Source organism: Lipotes vexillifer, unplaced genomic scaffold (assembly GCF_000442215.2).
Source record: "Lipotes vexillifer unplaced genomic scaffold, Lipotes_vexillifer_v1.1 scaffold618, whole genome shotgun sequence".
Taxonomy (NCBI): Eukaryota; Metazoa; Chordata; class Mammalia; order Artiodactyla; family Lipotidae; genus Lipotes; species Lipotes vexillifer.
Window position 1 is genome coordinate 2,523,330 of NW_006799025.1, and position 16,950 is coordinate 2,540,279.

The following is a 16,950-nucleotide window of genomic DNA, read 5'->3' on the forward strand; positions in this document are numbered from 1 at the left end:
TTGGCTGCGGCGTCTTAGTTGTGGCATACGGGATCTTTCGTTGCGGCGCGTGGGCTTCTCTCTAGTTTTGGGCTTCTCTCTAGTCGTGACGCATGGGCTCCAGAGCGCATGGGCTCTGTAGTTTGCGGCACACAGGCTCAGTAGCTGTGGTGCATGGGCTTAGTTGCCCCGCGGCATGTGGGATCTTAGTTCCCTGACCAGGGATTGAACCCATGTCCCCTGCATTGGAAGGCAGATTCTTAACCACTGAACCACCAGGGAAGTCCCCCTAGCAGTCTTTAAGTAGCCAGCCCACCTTTTTAAACTACAGGGTAAGGGAATCTTTGATCCGCCTCTCTTCCAGATTCTTCTCTTTCCAGTCAATGAGTCACCCCCGATGCTGTCAGGAGTTGAACCTTGACCCCTTTCCAAAGGCAGTGGAAAGTCAGAAGGTTTTGGAGAAGCAGTCAAAGAAAATCAAAGATTTAAGTAGCTCAGTTAGTCCCTGCACATACTAGCTCATACAGTAATATATAAAACTGCCTGCCTCTGCACTCTGGGCATTTATAGTAAAGTGGTAGAAATGAAGCATACACATTTACTCAGTTATAATCCAATAAGCCAGCTCCTTGTAGGCTGAAGGGCTCAAGGGAGGGCTTTTTGGAGAATGTTGGACTGGAGCACACAAAGATGCGAGAAATATGCATCATCTGAGAGGAGGAAGGGAAGACATTCCAGGCTTCTAGGCAAGGAGAAAAGCGTGAGCCACAGGTTCAAGAACATGGGCTTACATTTGCAGCAGCATGGATGGACCTAGAGATTGTCATACTGAGTGAAGCAAGTCAGATGGAGAAAGACAAACATCATATGATATCACTTACATGTGGAATCTTAAATAACGGTACAAGTGAACTTATTTACAAAACAGAAATAGAGTCACAGACATAGAAAACAAACTTATGGTTACCGGGGGGAAGTGGGGGTGGGGAGAGGGATAAATTGGGAGACTGGGACTGATATATACACACTAGTATATATAAAATAGATAACTAATAAGGACCTACTGTACAGCTCAGGGAACTCTGCTCAATACTCTGTAATGACCTATATGGGAAAAGAATCTAAAAAAGAAGGGATATATGTTTATGTATAACTGATACCCTTTGCTGTACAGTAGAAACTAACACAACATTGTAAATCAACTATACTGTAATAAAATTTTTTAAAAATCAAAAAAAAAAAAAAAAAGAATGTGGGCTTAATCCAGGGAAGACAGAAAGCAGGAGACTGTTCTAAAGAGTGGAGGAGCCTCGTGGAGACCAATGGGAATCTCACAGCTGAGGTCATACTGAGGAGGGTCTTAGAGGTGAGGCAACAGAGCACAGGTTTCATGTGCTTGCAAACAGAGCCATGTACATTCTGGAACAGGAGTGTTTCAATAGAAGTTTAATCTGGTGGCAGGCAGCATGAAATATAGAAAGGAGTGAGGAGAGCCTGGAAGTAGAGTGATATGCTAACTGGAGCTTTTGATAATCCCAGTATTAATTAATTCCACTAGGAATGGAAGAGACAAATCTGAGAAATTCATGAGAGAGAGACAGAGCATCATGCTGGATCACATCTAAGAAAAGGGAAACGCCAAGGCTCTGACGCTAGGACAGCAATGGTGAGATTGGGAAAAGGAGCTTATGCTTTGGGTCTTCAACTCTAAATATAAGGAAAATCAGAGAGTACATTTTTTTTCCTGAAAATTACTCAGCTAGTTAGTGGCAAAGCTGTTAAGTACAACTGAGTTCTTCTAATTCTCCGCCATGACAAATATGGAGCTAGGGCTTGAGTGATGGCTTGGGTTAGCAGGTATTGCTGTAGGCGTCCTGCCCATGGAGTTGGGGGTACAGCACTGTGAGAGGTGCTTTCCTTAGACAGTAAATACAGAGAGGGACATGTCAAGGGCCAAGGGCCAGTGCTCAGGACTTGCTGAAGTCAGGGTAAGTAGACAGAAGAGAAGTCAGAAAATGAGACACAGAAAGCTGTCAGAGTCGGGAAGAAAAACACAGTCTTTGCATTGTCACAGATGATGAAGAGACTGTGGGATGCTAGTAAAAGGCCAAAGACAGCGTCTGAGCAAAACCTTTTGATTTTGCTTAGAGGTCATTGGTCAGCTTAGAAAGAGAAGTTTTAATAAAGCGGATGGAGACGGAAAGTTTGTAGGGATTAAGAAGAAGATACGTAATAAGGGGATAAAGGGCTTTTTTGGTGGTAAAATGCTTAATAAGTAACTTATCAAGAACTTATCAAAGCTAAACATCCCCTAATGTTTGTGATCTTGAAATTTTGTGACTTGAGGATTAGTGACACATCATATAGGTCCAATATACACACGTGTGTGCATGTACACGTGCGCGTGCACGCACGCGCGCACACACACACACACACACACACACACACACCTTTTCTTGAATCGACCTATACAGAATGATGCCATTGGTACTTTTCACTGTGAATGCCTCATGGCATGTATTCATGGCCAGACTGAGAACATCACATCTGAGAGGCTATTCCAGGAGAACGGTCTTGTCAGCTCAGATCCTGAAATCTAGGCGGGCTCCAGGGTCCCCCACCAGCCCTCAGGCCCCTTAGAGACCTACTGTGCCATTTTAATTCCTTTTATAAATGAGAAAACTGAGGCTCAGAGAAGTTAAGTGACTTGGTCAAGGTCATACTGGTAATAATTAGTCATCCTACACTCAGGATTGGGTTCTTTCCAACAACTTATACTGCCAACCCAGTGTGTCTTTATTGATACCTATTTTTACTGATGCTCTTTAAGTACTGATCAATATCTTCTTTTGATTCCCACTAGGGGAAACCCAAACCAGAGAAATGGTTTCCACATTCAGAAAGAAAAAGTCCAAATCAGATAGGCAGATATTGATCCCAGAGTATGCATGAGGAATCCAGAAACCTGGGATATGGGGACCACAGCAGGAGAGGTTGGAGACGATTCCCTAGAATAGGCACTGTTGCTTGCACCTGCTTTCCTGCACAGCTTGGGCATGGTAGGTGGATTTGTAAGTAGAGAGTGGGTGAATCCAGGTTCTGTAAATATATACAATTTGGGGAGTCCAGTTTAAAAAATTAAGAATAAAGAATTAGAAAGTTCATATAGAAAGAGGCCTTGAAGCTTAATTCTCATTAATTTTACTTTCATTTCAGTTATAGATTTTAGTTGTATTTTCTGGAACAACATAGCATTTTTAAAATAAGTTTCTATTTTCTAGCAGAATGCCTAAGCTTATGAAGGAATTTAATGTGTGACAAAGGAGGCATTACAAATCAATTGGAATGGAAGGATTATCCAGTAAATGGTGCTGGCTAACTCACTTAGAAATTCTCTGGATATTCAAAAGTTGAGCATTACGAGAAAAGCCATCCATTGTTACCTTTGATCTTTGAGAAATTAAGACTGCTTCATTGCCAAAAACTGAAATTGATAGTTATGACACCTGTAACATTTGTTCACATAAAATACAGCCCTTGTTGGAGGTGCCCTAACTGATAAGAATTTAAATCACATAGTATTCTCTAGTTTTCACGGCTCATCAGTAGTGGACAGGTTGAGCTAGGGAGAGCTGAGACCCTGAGGCTAGGCAACCACCTAGGGAAGTGCAGATGGGCCAGGAAGACCCCACCCATAGACATCTAGCAAAAAGAGGTTAGCCTTAAATAGGTCCTGCTGGTGGGGGTCCTGGAACAGGCAGGTCAGTCTGCATTAGCAATTGCTAAGATGGAGGAAGGCAGAGGGTGATCCAGGGAGATCCAGCAGGGACCCGGCAGGTGAACCATAGCATCAGAGCATCAAGGTAGTGAATGAATCAATGAACGAATGACATAAAAGGTGGGAAATGAGACAAGCTGGTTGCTGACACAGGAGCCTCTGTCAACATGTAACAGAAATCTAACCCCAGAGACTGGGGTTTGGAATAGGAACTCTCTGAGTTCCAGGCTCGGAGAACAGAGATGGGGCCTCATTTATGAAACCCAAAAGGTAGAGTAGGATACTGAGACTTGTGCTCTGAGGCACAAGGTGCGGGCTTGGTCTCTTATTCCTGGAGGAATAAGGCAAGTTACTAGAACAGGACAACACCTGAGTGGGCTGAACAGGAAGAGCAACTCCCCACCAGACTTCTGAGCAGCTGGCCTGGACTCTTAACAAATCCCCTACAACTGAAATTAAGACTGTTCCGTGGGGGCTTCCCTGGTGGCGCAGTGGTTGGGAGTCCGTCTGCTGATGCAGGGGACACGGGTTCATGCCCCGGTCTGGGAAGATCCCACATGCCACGGAGCGGCGGGGCCCGTGAGCCATGGCCGCTGAGCCTGCGCGTCCAGAGCCTGTGCTCCACAGCGGGAGAGGCCCCAACAGTGAGAGGCCCGCGTACCGCAAAAAAAAAAAAAAAGATATTGATGCCTAGACCCACTCCTAGCGATTCTGACTTAATTGGTTTGGGAGGGAGCTCAAGCAAGTATCAGCATTAAAAAAAAAAAAAAAGATATTGATGCCTAGACCCACTCCTAGCGATTCTGACTTAATTGGTTTGGGAGGGAGCTCAAGCAAGTATCAGCATTAAAAAAAAAAAAAAAGATATTGATGCCTAGACCCACTCCTAGCGATTCTGACTTAATTGGTTTGGGAGGGAGCTCAAGCAAGTATCAGCATTAAAAAAAAAAAAAAAGATATTGATGCCTAGACCCACTCCTAGCGATTCTGACTTAATTGGTTTGGGAGGGAGCTCAAGCAAGTATCAGCATTAAAAAAAAAAAAAAAGATATTGATGCCTAGACCCACTCCTAGCGATTCTGACTTAATTGGTTTGGGAGGGAGCTCAAGCAAGTATCAGCATTAAAAAAAAAAAAAAAGATATTGATGCCTAGACCCACTCCTAGCGATTCTGACTTAATTGGTTTGGGAGGGAGCTCAAGCAAGTATCAGCATTAAAAAAAAAAAAAAAGATATTGATGCCTAGACCCACTCCTAGCGATTCTGACTTAATTGGTTTGGGAGGGAGCTCAAGCAAGTATCAGCATTAAAAAAAAAAAAAAAGATATTGATGCCTAGACCCACTCCTAGCGATTCTGACTTAATTGGTTTGGGAGGGAGCTCAAGCAAGTATCAGCATTAAAAAAAAAAAAAAAGATATTGATGCCTAGACCCACTCCTAGCGATTCTGACTTAATTGGTTTGGGAGGGAGCTCAAGCAAGTATCAGCATTAAAAAAAAAAAAAAAGATATTGATGCCTAGACCCACTCCTAGCGATTCTGACTTAATTGGTTTGGGAGGGAGCTCAAGCAAGTATCAGCATTAAAAAAAAAAAAAAAAAAGACTTTTCCGTGGGCCTAAGACTGTTCTGGTCATTCAAATGGAGGCTATGCAGTCTCAGCTGTGGAGGACCAGGGAGGCTGGAGTATAGTGCCAGGCTAAAGCTTTCCAACGCTCATCTTTGAGTGATTTTCATAATAAACTAAAAACAAGGTAACTTTAGGCAGGAGATGAAATAAATGCACTTGGAGCACTGTTTGAAGTCTTTTGTTTCCAGTGCTATTCATAGAAATCAAATATTTTACAAGAAAGTTTAAGTACAACAAGAAGCTTTAGAGAAACTAAATCTACTATGTCATGGGTGATCCATATTTTGGAAGATGTTTATCTAGGCATTTCTAGAGTGTATTTGCAGAACTGCTACTTGATCTCTACAGAATAACTCCATAATTCTCCAGCAAAAAGAGTGAATTCTCCTAGCTGAGGCCAGACTTGTGAGGTTAAGGTAGGTTAGGGCCTTGATGGCATTAATGCAGATCAGGCTCTGTGGGTAAACATGCACAGCAACTAGGAATCAACCCACAAAGGACAGTGAGGCCAAGGTCAAGAAATCCCAAACCAGAGTCAAGAGTAAGGGAAGAAGAGCTCCATTTCAAGATTACAGGTTGTAACGTAGGACGTCCAAAAAGGGAGGGATCAGCAGAAAGAACATATACTTGGATGTGTGTCTGCCTGTGAAGTGGATGCAAGAAGGGCAAGAGCCGGGAAGCAGAAAGGAAAGCAAGAGAAAGGCAGCGGAAAAGAGGAGGCTTCCGAAGCACTAGAGAGAATTCTAGAGACAAAAATTCCAAGCCAAATTCTACTCCCAGCTTGCTGAGTAGCTTCAGGCAATTCCCCATGGGCCTCAGCTTCCTAGTCTATAAAAGGAGACAATGGAGTGGGCTGGTCTTTTAGGATCTTTTTATCTTCAGCATTCTGTGACTCTAAGATTACTGCTGTTATGTTATCCTTCCTTCCTTCTCACCTGCAGGTATTTATGATGAACCTGTCTGAGCCTGAGGATATGTGTGGATAAGCCAGTCACACACTGTCCCATCACAGCTTTGGCATGCAACTTCTGGGGCCACCATATTGATTCAAAGGCAGCCAATCCATAAGCTGTCCACTGACACCACCTCTCCTAGCTGAGACAATTAGAGTCTTGCTTGGAGATAAGTATAACACAGAGGACAGGCACATGGGCCCGGCAGCCAGATTGTCCAGGTCCAACTCCTGGTTCCACTATTTACTGGTTATGTAGAAGCTGGGGAAGTTACTTCATCTTACAGTGCCTCAGTTTCCTCAGCTGTCAAATGGAGAAAATAATATAACCCATCACTTAGGGTTGTTGTGAATTTTAAATTATTAAATTGTTCATGTACTTAGAATAATCTAGAGCATATAGTAAGCACTCAATGAATATTAGCTATTCATATTCATATTCAATATATTACTGTTATTATTATTAATTATTAGTCTTGTGAATCCAAATTGGGAAATGTAGAGAGACAAAATTGGTTATCAGTAGGGTTGGAAAATGAAGAGTGTCAAGAAATAAGGTTGGGTCACGGCAAACGCATGTTGCATGCATGCCAAAGTTGTCATAGGACAGAAGCTGTAAGTAAGCAGGGCAACCTGTCAGTAGAGAAAGGGAGAAGACACACAAAGAGACCTAAAGGGCATGAGAGAGAGTGAGAGAACCTGGGGCCCATAGGAGAGATGGGCAGTGGTCCATCTTGAGAGCTGTCTTGGTTCCTAATGCATGCTAGATGTGGTCACTGTCTCAGTATAATAAGCTCCATTTTCTTGAGGGTCTCCTTGCAATCCAAGAGCATAACTAAAACAGAGCCCATAGACTGGATGAGACATAATGCTTGGGCTCAAAGAGTTTTTTTAGTGTTTGTCAACTGGCAATTCCAAAGCAGAAATGTATGTTCAATAATAAAGACTTTCAAAGTATACTTTGCAACCAGTTGAGCAGTCATTTACCCTATCTGGGGAAGTGAGAGGATGGTGTAGTCAAGGAGGGCTTCCTAGAGGAGGTGATGCCAGGACTGCATCATAAGCTATTGGTAGGAGGATGGGGGAGTCAGAAGAATTCAGAGAGAAGGGACAGCAAAAGAAGATGCCCCAAATCCAGAAACAGCCTGGGGTATACACAGAAGTACAGGCCAGCCTGCTGGGCTACTAAGGGTTAGGAGGGCAGCACATGGCCAGAACAGGTTTGAGGAGTGGCTTAGAACTTCATTTAACAAGTATTTACTGAGCACCTACTGTGAGCCAGGCACTATTGGGGAAAGCAAGCATAGAGCTGTGAGCAAGGGTAGCAAGGTCCCCACCCTCTTAAAGCTTCTTGCATTTCAGTAGGGAAGGCAAGCATCAACCCGTCAACAGAAAAATATCGAATTTTAAATAAAATTAAGGAATACGAAGTAAAACAAAGCAGGATAAGGGAATAGAGAGGGATGTGAGGAGGTGGGGAAAGGCTATTGCAGATGGCTGGCCAGAAGAGGAGATGGCATCTGAACAGAGACGTGAATAAAGACAGCGGGGAGGCTGTGGGGAGCTTCTCGAGGTTGCTTTAGGTGAGAGATTATCTAGGCCTGAAATAGGGTGGCGCTGGTTAAGATGGAGGTGAAGAAGCAGAGTTCTTCAACATTTGGGAAATAAACTTGTCAGGCCTTAGCGATTGTACAGATGTTGGGGCCATGAGAGAAAGGAAGGGATGAAGAACAACTCCCAGATTTCTAACTCAGGTAGCAAGGAAGATAGTGGTGACACAAACTGAGACACAGAATATAGGAGGAAAAGCAGGTTGGGGATGAAAGGTGACAGGTTGTCCTTCAGAACAGTGGGGCCCTGGCATGATCCCTTAGATTATGGGGCAGGGGGAATCCAGAGCTGGAGCAGAGGCCTGGCTGGAATTTGGACTCAGGAGTGACTGGCCCATGGGTGATCAATGAAGCATCAGCTGCACTGAGGCTGCCTGTCAGTCAGCCAACAAGTATGTAGTGAGCACTCGGCAAACGGCAGGCAGTGTGGCAAGTCCTGAAGGGCGTCGTTTGTAGTGGGTCGTGAACAACAGTCTCCAAACAAGTAAAATGATTTCAAGTACTGATGATAGGTGCTGTAAAGAAATTAAAATAAGGTCACGGCATAAAGAGTATTGGAGGGGAGGAAGGGGTGGTAGCAGAGATTGCTTTAGCCCTGGTGGCCAAGACGGTCCTCTGTGAGGACACGATGCTTGAAGGGAAAGCTGAGTAAGAAGGACACTGCCCTGTGAACTCTGGATAAAGATCCTTTGAAGCAAAAGAAATTATGTTCAGATGGGCATGGCCTTGGTGTGTCTGAAGGACAGGTGAAAGGTCAGAGTGGCCAGAACAGAGTGAGTGAGGCAGGCCGGAGGGACAGAGGTCAGAGTGGGCCACATGGGGAGGAGACTGGGTTTTATCCTGAGGGAATGTGTAGAGTTAGAAGAGCAGAAGCCTGAGGAAAGATTCCTGGGAAACACGAGCCTGAAGGACGAAGGCAATGTAGTCACAAAACCAGGAGCGGGTAGGCTTCTGAGGAGCAAGTGAGAAGTCCTCCAGCAGCAATGAATATATCCCTTTTATGTTCATAACACAGAATGGCTCCTGTTTTGTGAAGAATGGAATGAAAGGATCATTCAACTTCACCCACAGCCCACTTGTAAGCTAAAGGCCCGAGAAATGCATATATCCTGCCACAGTATCTTGAGTTTCTCTTCCAACATAACAGCTTTTGTTTACCTGGTGATGTGTAGATCAGCGTGGAATAGATGTCCACAGAAATGTTTTAAGATAGCTGCAGAAAGTAGTTCAGCATTGTATGCTTTCACTGTGCAGAAGAGAAAATGCAAGTGCACAGAAGCTTAAAGGCTTTTCCAAGTCAATATAGGCCTAAGATCAAGATAGCATCCCTGCCCCTCTCTCTCTCTCTCTCTCTCCTCTCTCTCTCTCTCTCTCTCTCTCAGCATCCCTGTCTCCTTATTCAAAGGCTACTTTTCATTTGGCACCTAGCTCATGTCTGTTGGGAGAAAGCTATCATTAGAAGTTTTTGGACCACCAAACCCCAGGGATGGACTGGAAGCATCACCACCTCTCTTTATCCACAGGCATGACACTTCGCTTGGACGTCTGGGATGGATGGAAGGAATTTCTGATGGGCTGTCTCCTCGGACAAAAACGTAAAGTCCAACGCTATTTATCAAATGAAGGACCAGTACTCAAGTACGAGATAAAGCAAATGCTAAACTAATTAAAGTAATTTTTGCTAAACTTTCATAGGAACTTGAGTCTGCAATTCACTCTTTAGCTGGGGTGCTGCTCCAAGGGAGTTCCCTTGAGACATTTTTACTGAGATATTTGCTCAAATAAGATAGCAGGGATGCCACAAGGGCTGACAGCCTTTGGTGATGTATTGTAATTCAGGTAGACTTTCATCAGGAAACATTATCTAAATGCACGACTTCAGTTTGGTTTGGATATTAGACTTTTACTGGCACTTCTTAAAGGATATCAGAATAAGTGCCTTGCCACTCTCACATTCAATTATTCTAAAAACCACTAATTGCTTATTGATTGGCTGAAAACATTGCCTACCTCTTCCTAAGCTATCATGTAACTTTTCAAATCCCATCTAATACACACATTCATACTTTTGCCATACATGAAGTGTAACACGTGCTGCTGGGGCAGTGGAGGAGGGTAGGCTCAGAGAAGCAGGTGAACGTTTTAACATATCTCTGCAGCCAGCGGCTTCCCAGGTGCATAAACTGCATTACCCTTTAGGTTTTAATTCAGTGGTATTTTAGAACAGTGCCCCCTTGTGGTGATTTAGTCATACTTTACAGAAGCACACACGCTCAGCAGGAGCTCTAAGGGCTCTGTGAAGTGACAGATTGGAAAACCAGCTTTTGCAATTTTATAAAATATTTAAAATTAATTTCTATTTGGGGATAATTATAATTCTCTCTTTTCTTTATTTGCTCTGAATCCAAAGAAATAGCTGTTGCGTTGTTACTTTTAATAGTGCATATTTACTGAGTACTTTGTAGCATTGTGTCATATTTATTAACTAATTTTATACTTATAACACTTTTATGAGGTGAATACTATTTTATCTTATTTTACAGATAAGGAAACTGACCTAGGAAATCTGCCCAATGTCACACAGCTAGCAAGGGCACAACTGGGTTTTAGATCCCCACAATTTAATAAACTCTAGTGCTCATGTACTTAACTATTTCCACTTAATCTTTAAATAAAATCTAAGAGCTCAGAGAATATAAACACGATATGCATATGATCAGAGTGAAAAGCTCCTTTTATTCCTCCACCCAATCAACAATGTATGTATTATGTACTATGAAAGCAATAAACAAGATATGGTCCCTGCCTTTAGCAAACTTATAGTCCAGTAGGGGAAACAGAAAACAGGTAACCAATTCCTGGAGAAACAACTGCAAAATGTCTGGGAGTACAAACTCCAGTGCTCATCTACCTAGGTTCAAAGCCCCACCCCCTCAGTGTTTAGTCGTGTAAACTTAAGCAAGTAGTCATCCTGTACCTCAGTTTCCTCTTCTATAAAATGGGGGAAATCATAGTACCTATCTCATAGAACTACTTTAAAGATTAAATGAGCTAGTATTATAAGGAACTTAGAGGGCCACCTGGCACATGGTAAGGAGGATACAAATGTTAGGTGTCGCTGTTACCATTCAGTGTGAAAATTGTTATGACATGGGCATTGTGCAAGAAGATATGGGAATGTATAGTATGGACAGCTGTAGGGGATCCGGTAAAGCAACCCGAGAAAGGGACTTGAAGGGCTGATACTCAGGTAAACAGTAGGCAGAAGAATAAAAATGTCTCAAAACAGATGGCACCACGTGTACAAAGACCCAGGGGGCAAGAGAATGGATTCAAAGAACTGAAAGAAGTTCCACATGGTAGATTATAGAGTAAGAGGAAGCTAGCGGCCAGAGGCCGGAAAGATAAGAAGAGGCCAGCTCATGCAGGCCCCTGTAGGAATGTGCAGGAATTTGGATTTTATCGTTTAAATGTTGGGAAGACATTGAAGGCCATGATGAGATCTGCATTTTAGAATATTGGCTCTGACTGCAATGTGGGGAATAGAGGCAGACAGGGAGACAGGAAAATGGTCAAAAGAAAACGGCAGCCTGCTTATGACAGCAGAGGTGGGGCTAAGAGGACAGACTGTGAAAAGATCATTTAGGAGGCAGAATCAACTAGTCTTGGTAACAAGAGTGCTCTAGTTCCCACAACATGGGTGTTGAGGATGAAAGCAAAGGCCAGTTGGTCCACGCAGGAGGGGCTCTTCTCCCCAAATCACATTCAGAGCTGCTGATCTGCACTAGTGAATTTCAGACGAAATTGATATGTGAACCAAAATGCCAGCATATTAATGTATAACTCTAATTAGTTATAATCTGTCAGAGGGTCCTAAAACCCACATGCTCTGGGCAGACCGTCTCTCTTACACGGGAAAATTACATGGGATGCCACATACACCTGAAAATTATGGTGTGGTGAGCACGCAGTCAGAGACGGGAGAGTTAGTTATACGCAGATTTTGGATGATACCAGCTAGCTGGCCTCCATCTCTACCATGGGGTCACAGAGAGCCTTGCCCAAGTAAATCCTGGACAAAACCTGATGGAACCCTGTCTAGCTTTGCCTCCCTAATTCTTATTTCTCTGAATAGTCTTCATCACCCATCATTCAATTTGTGCCTGATGGGGAATTGGAAGGATAGGGATGGCAGGAAGGCCAGTGTGGCTATAGTTCAGTGAAAGAGAAGGGGAGTGGTGGGAAGTGAGGCAGGAGCTGGGGCAGGGTCCAGGTGACAGGTGCCCTGAAGGCCAAGATGAGGAGTTAGAATTTCAGTTACAGCCGGAAGCTACTAGAGGGTTTGGAAGAGAGCATAGGCCACCTCCAACGTATGGAATAAAAAGACTGCTAAGCACTGTAGGAGGAAAAGCCCTTAGGGGGATAAGAGGAGGTGGGAGACCAGTTAGGAGACTGTGGCACTGGTGGTCATGCTGGTGGGGGGCAACCTAGAGGTTTCGATCAGAATAGCAGTAGAGATTTTGAGAAGCCAGAGAATAAGGACTGTTAGAAAAGACAAAGCAAACAAACATACAAAGCATTCAAATTTCTAAAATGTACTGAATTCCTTCCTATGCTTTCCCAGTGAATATAAAGCTTGATATTTATCTTGAGCATTAGATTTTCGTAAGGAAAACACTGCTCCAAGGAAACCAGTTTGAATTATTTATATGTACACAATAGAACAATGTGTATAAGCAGGACCTGTGCAGTTTAACCTGTGTATTACTATAGACCTTTTCTGAAAATATTTTTAAAAGTTAGGAAGGTAAAAGTAAGGAAGAAATAAATATTTTAACTAGAATGTTTTGTGGGTATTTAGTGTAACTACCTTTGCCTGTTTGCTGACTTACTAAACAGCCCCATTCTCGCTTGTTTCATTCATTCAGGTATCAGAAAAGGGTTGCCCTGTACATCGCCGCCTTTTACGGGCACACTGAGCTCACTGAATGGGCCCTGAAGCAGGGTGTGCGGCCCCACGAGATGGTCGGTGTGCACCCCTACCGAGCCTGGTGCCATGAAGCCCTTCACGCAGATGTCTCTAAATGCCCCATTCATGCAGCCGCAGAAGCGGGCCAACTGTTGATTCTGAAGGCTTTTGTCAACTGCAGCGTGCTGTGCCTGGAATGCAAAAACGCAGCGAGACAAACTCCCCTTACCATTGCGTTCAAACACAAGCATAAAGACTGCGTATTATATTTACTGGGTAAAATGTGGTCCACTGTTTCTTTTCTGAAAATCTCAGTCCCCATGAGGATTTATATTAAAATAAAACAATGGGTACTCAGAGCTCAGTCACAACCTTAATAAAAGCCAGCTTTGCGGAGCAAGGGTCTTTGGAGCAAAAGTTGGAGACATTGTGATGGTGGATGGTTTCACCAAACCCAAAATGACCTCCAAGAGCTGGCATAAGGCTGAGAACAAGGACTCACAAGGCACTGTGGGCAAACTACCGCCTCTCAGGGAGCAAACTGTAAGCAGGAAACGTGTCAATCCTTTGGCAATTTCACAGCAGGACACAAGAGAACAAACACTCAAATTTCCTCCGCTGGTAGATGCAAATACGTTCTTTGAATTACAAAAACAACAAAATCGGAAAAAAATTACTGCCACAGTTAGGAAAAAGAAAAGCTTATAAAAAATACATATCTCCCCCAAGTCCCCCTCCCTCCAGTTTCAAGAGTGAGCTATTCACACCCATCTTTTTACTATGCAACACCCAGTGCCAACTTTTTACTCAGATCCTCCTTTGCATCTTTCTAAGAGCACAGTGGAAGGACTCCAAGGGAGAATGCCATCTACTACTTAGCTGTGGCCAGGTAAGGTTTTCTCTTCAAACAAACAAGGATAAACCTTTAATAGGGCAGGTCTAGGGGAGGAATGGTCTATGAAGCCATTACACTACCATGCCATGTAGTATAACACAGGTTTTTCCTGTGCATCAGTACCCAGCTTCAAGGACCTAGCCTTGTTCTAGGACAAAATGAACTGATTTTATTGGCCAATCCATGTAGTACTCTACTTGTCAAATTTTCAGGAAGAAAGGAGTTGTATCAATTAACAAGGTCCCTTGTTTTGTTTTGTTTTTTTAAAGTAAAAGAAATTGTTAATTATAATTAAAGGGATAAGGGGGAAACTGGAAATCTGGGAGACATCAAAAGTGCCATGGAAGCCTGGATGGTAATGAAAGTGGAAGGAAAGAAAAGAACAATTTAATGACAAACTGAATCATAAAGACTTCAGTTGGCTTATAGACAAGAAATACAGGCCGGGGGAGAGCTATATTGGATAGGGTGATAGAATTGATATTAATATTTAAGGTAAGTTTAAAAAGTAATCCATTATCACATTTAAAGACATAAACAAGTGTGTTGGAAGTGGACTTTTTGGGCACATTCATTTCATAAAGTAAAATTTTATATATTGGTCATCAGATTTCACTGAAAACACAATTCTGATTAGATCTCAAGATAAATACTTATGAGGTATTATTGGGTGCCAGTATTACAGTGAAAATATAGATTTATGAACGGTTTTTCCCCTTACTCGATATAATGAGAAGGAAAGAAAAATAAGGCTAGATTGTTTTAGTTGCCTTTCTGTATTGGTCTTTATTTCAGATCTACTTTATTTCAGCTAGGTTGTTGCCACCTAGTGGTGAGAATAATTGCCATAGTGGTGAGCTATAAAACGCAAACTTCAGCATACAGCATGATGAGGTTGAGAAAAGATGAAGAAACTGCTTAACAGCTTCAGTCTTTGTAATTTGTGAGATATCTCTGACTAGAATGTATAAAAAGATAATCTAAAATTAGAAAAGTACCAGAAAATTATTAATTGAAAAAATTATATAATCCGTCTTAAAATCAGCCTGTAAACATAAGGAAATACTGATCAGTTTTATCAAAAGATGCACATTAAAAATGATTTTATTTTTTAAACATCCAAAAAATGCTTATTATGGCCCAGTGCAGTGCTAGGCAGAATGGAAATGTGCAAAAGTATCTGTGGTTAAGGTGGCCATGTATGTGGTTTTGGGTGAAAGGCTGCCAGTGTCTATTGTGTGTGGTGCTTTCTTGGGGAGGAACTGAGTTGTGATATATAGAGTTAAATGCATAAAAAGCACTAATCTCACATATACGGCTTTTTTAATTTTATTTTTAAAATTTATTTATTTATTATTTATTTGGTTGCGTCAGGTCTTAGTTGCACAGGCTGACTCTGTAGTCGTGGCTCGCAGGCTCCTTAGTTGTGGCTCGCCAGCTCCATAGTTGGGCACTTGGGCTCCTTAGTTGTGACACGCGAACTCTTAGTTGCAGCACGCATGTGAGATCTAGTTCCCGCACCTGGGATCGAACCTGGGCCACCTGCATTGGGAGCATGGAGTCTTAACCACTGTGCCACCAGGGAAGTCCCTGAATTTTTATATTTGCATACATGCATGTAACAACCAGTCAGATCAATTGCAAAATATTTCTAGCACCCCAAAAAAGCTCCTTCATGCTCCTTGCCAGTCAATGACCCCTCCCAGATATAACCATTATTCTGATCTCTATCAATGAGATTAGTTTTGCCCCTTCTTGACTTTCATATAAAGGGCACCATATGTTATGTATCTTTCACGTCTGGCTTTTTTGTGCAACAAATTGTCTATGAGATTCATTCATGTTTTTGCATGTATTGATTCTTCTTATTTCTGTATAGCATTCCATTTCTATGTAGTATTCCACATCTCTATCCGATCTCCTATTGAGGGGTATTTGAGTTGTAACTAATTTGGGGCTATTTTGAATAACACTCTATGATTATTCTTGTATATAAGTTTGGTGGACATTTGCATTCATTTCACTTGACTCTATAACTAGGAATGGAATTGTTAGGTCATAGGGTTAGCTTTAGTAAACAATTCCACACAGTTTTCCCAAGAGGTTACACTGGTGTGCTGTTTTTGCAGGTACACTTCGTAAGTATTGGAGTTATCAAGGGGAAGCAATCTCAAGGTTGAGAAGGGACTTGGTGGGGAAATCATTTCATTCAACAAAGAGGTTAGTGCAGGGAATTCTCTGGCGGTCCAGTGGTTAGGACTCCATGCTTCCACTGGCGGGGCCACGGGTTTGCTTATAGGAGGAGGGGTGGTCAGTCTGATTGTTCACTTCCTCTGGCAAAGTTACTCCTAGCAAATCTTTCCAACTATATTGTTTCTCTTTTCCCAGTGCTTTTCTCTTCCCTCTATTTGTATTCTCTACTGCCTTCCCATCTGTTTTCTCCCCTTTCCACTGCATCTATCCCAGGATCTGTCCCACATCCCTCTGCTGGTGGGCTGTGGAGGGATGAGGGGACCTGCACGCCTCACGTGCCTGCAGGGCTCTTTCTGACCTGGCTCATTGTCCCCTCAAAGGAGTCATGAAAGCACCCATGTCCACCTGAAGTCACCAGTCAAGCCAGGCAGCCAGGTGGTCTGAGCACTTACCACTAAAGGACCAGTACAGCTCTTGTGCCAAAATGTAAGGAGCGGACATGCGCTATCTTGAAGGCTGGGTCCACCATCATCAAGGTAGTATCATAGCCAGGAGATGGGGAAGGACCTAACTAATCTTTCCTGGTGCTAACCTGGGGGAACTGGGTCAGGGTGGATCCATCTGATGCTGCTGATTGTGTGGGAAGGGGGACCTCCCAAACCAGGACCCCAGACATCTCATCTGGTGTCATGTGAGAGCACTTGCTGGAACTCCACCTTTAGATTCACGAAAATATACCTGTGAGGGTTGACTCAAAGAGAGTATTGCTGCAGTTAGCTCAGATCCAGTGCTAATGTGGGTCTGGGTTGGTGCATGTGGCTGGTGTGGAGATGATAGTAACTCAGGCCAGATTGAGTCTCATTCCCCAGAAGATGGTGTCAGCTTTATACAGATCAAAGAATATTTACAAGGTGTGTCTAGAAAACTGTCTTCCTTACTGCTTAT

The 16,950-nt window shown here is 43.0% G+C and overlaps 1 protein-coding gene across 1 annotated transcript in view; it reads left to right on the forward strand.

Moving 5' to 3' along the window:
• ANKUB1 (ankyrin repeat and ubiquitin domain containing 1) overlaps nucleotides 1–13,810 on the forward strand; it is a 33,494-nt gene extending 19,684 nt beyond the window's left edge. The window contains 4 exon segments of the mRNA XM_007471299.1: nucleotides 9,472–9,586; nucleotides 12,877–13,281; nucleotides 13,283–13,605; nucleotides 13,608–13,810. Of these exon segments, the coding sequence (XP_007471361.1) occupies nucleotides 9,472–9,586; nucleotides 12,877–13,281; nucleotides 13,283–13,605; nucleotides 13,608–13,810 (1,046 nt within the window).
• The last annotated feature ends 3,140 nt before the right edge of the window (nucleotides 13,811–16,950 follow it).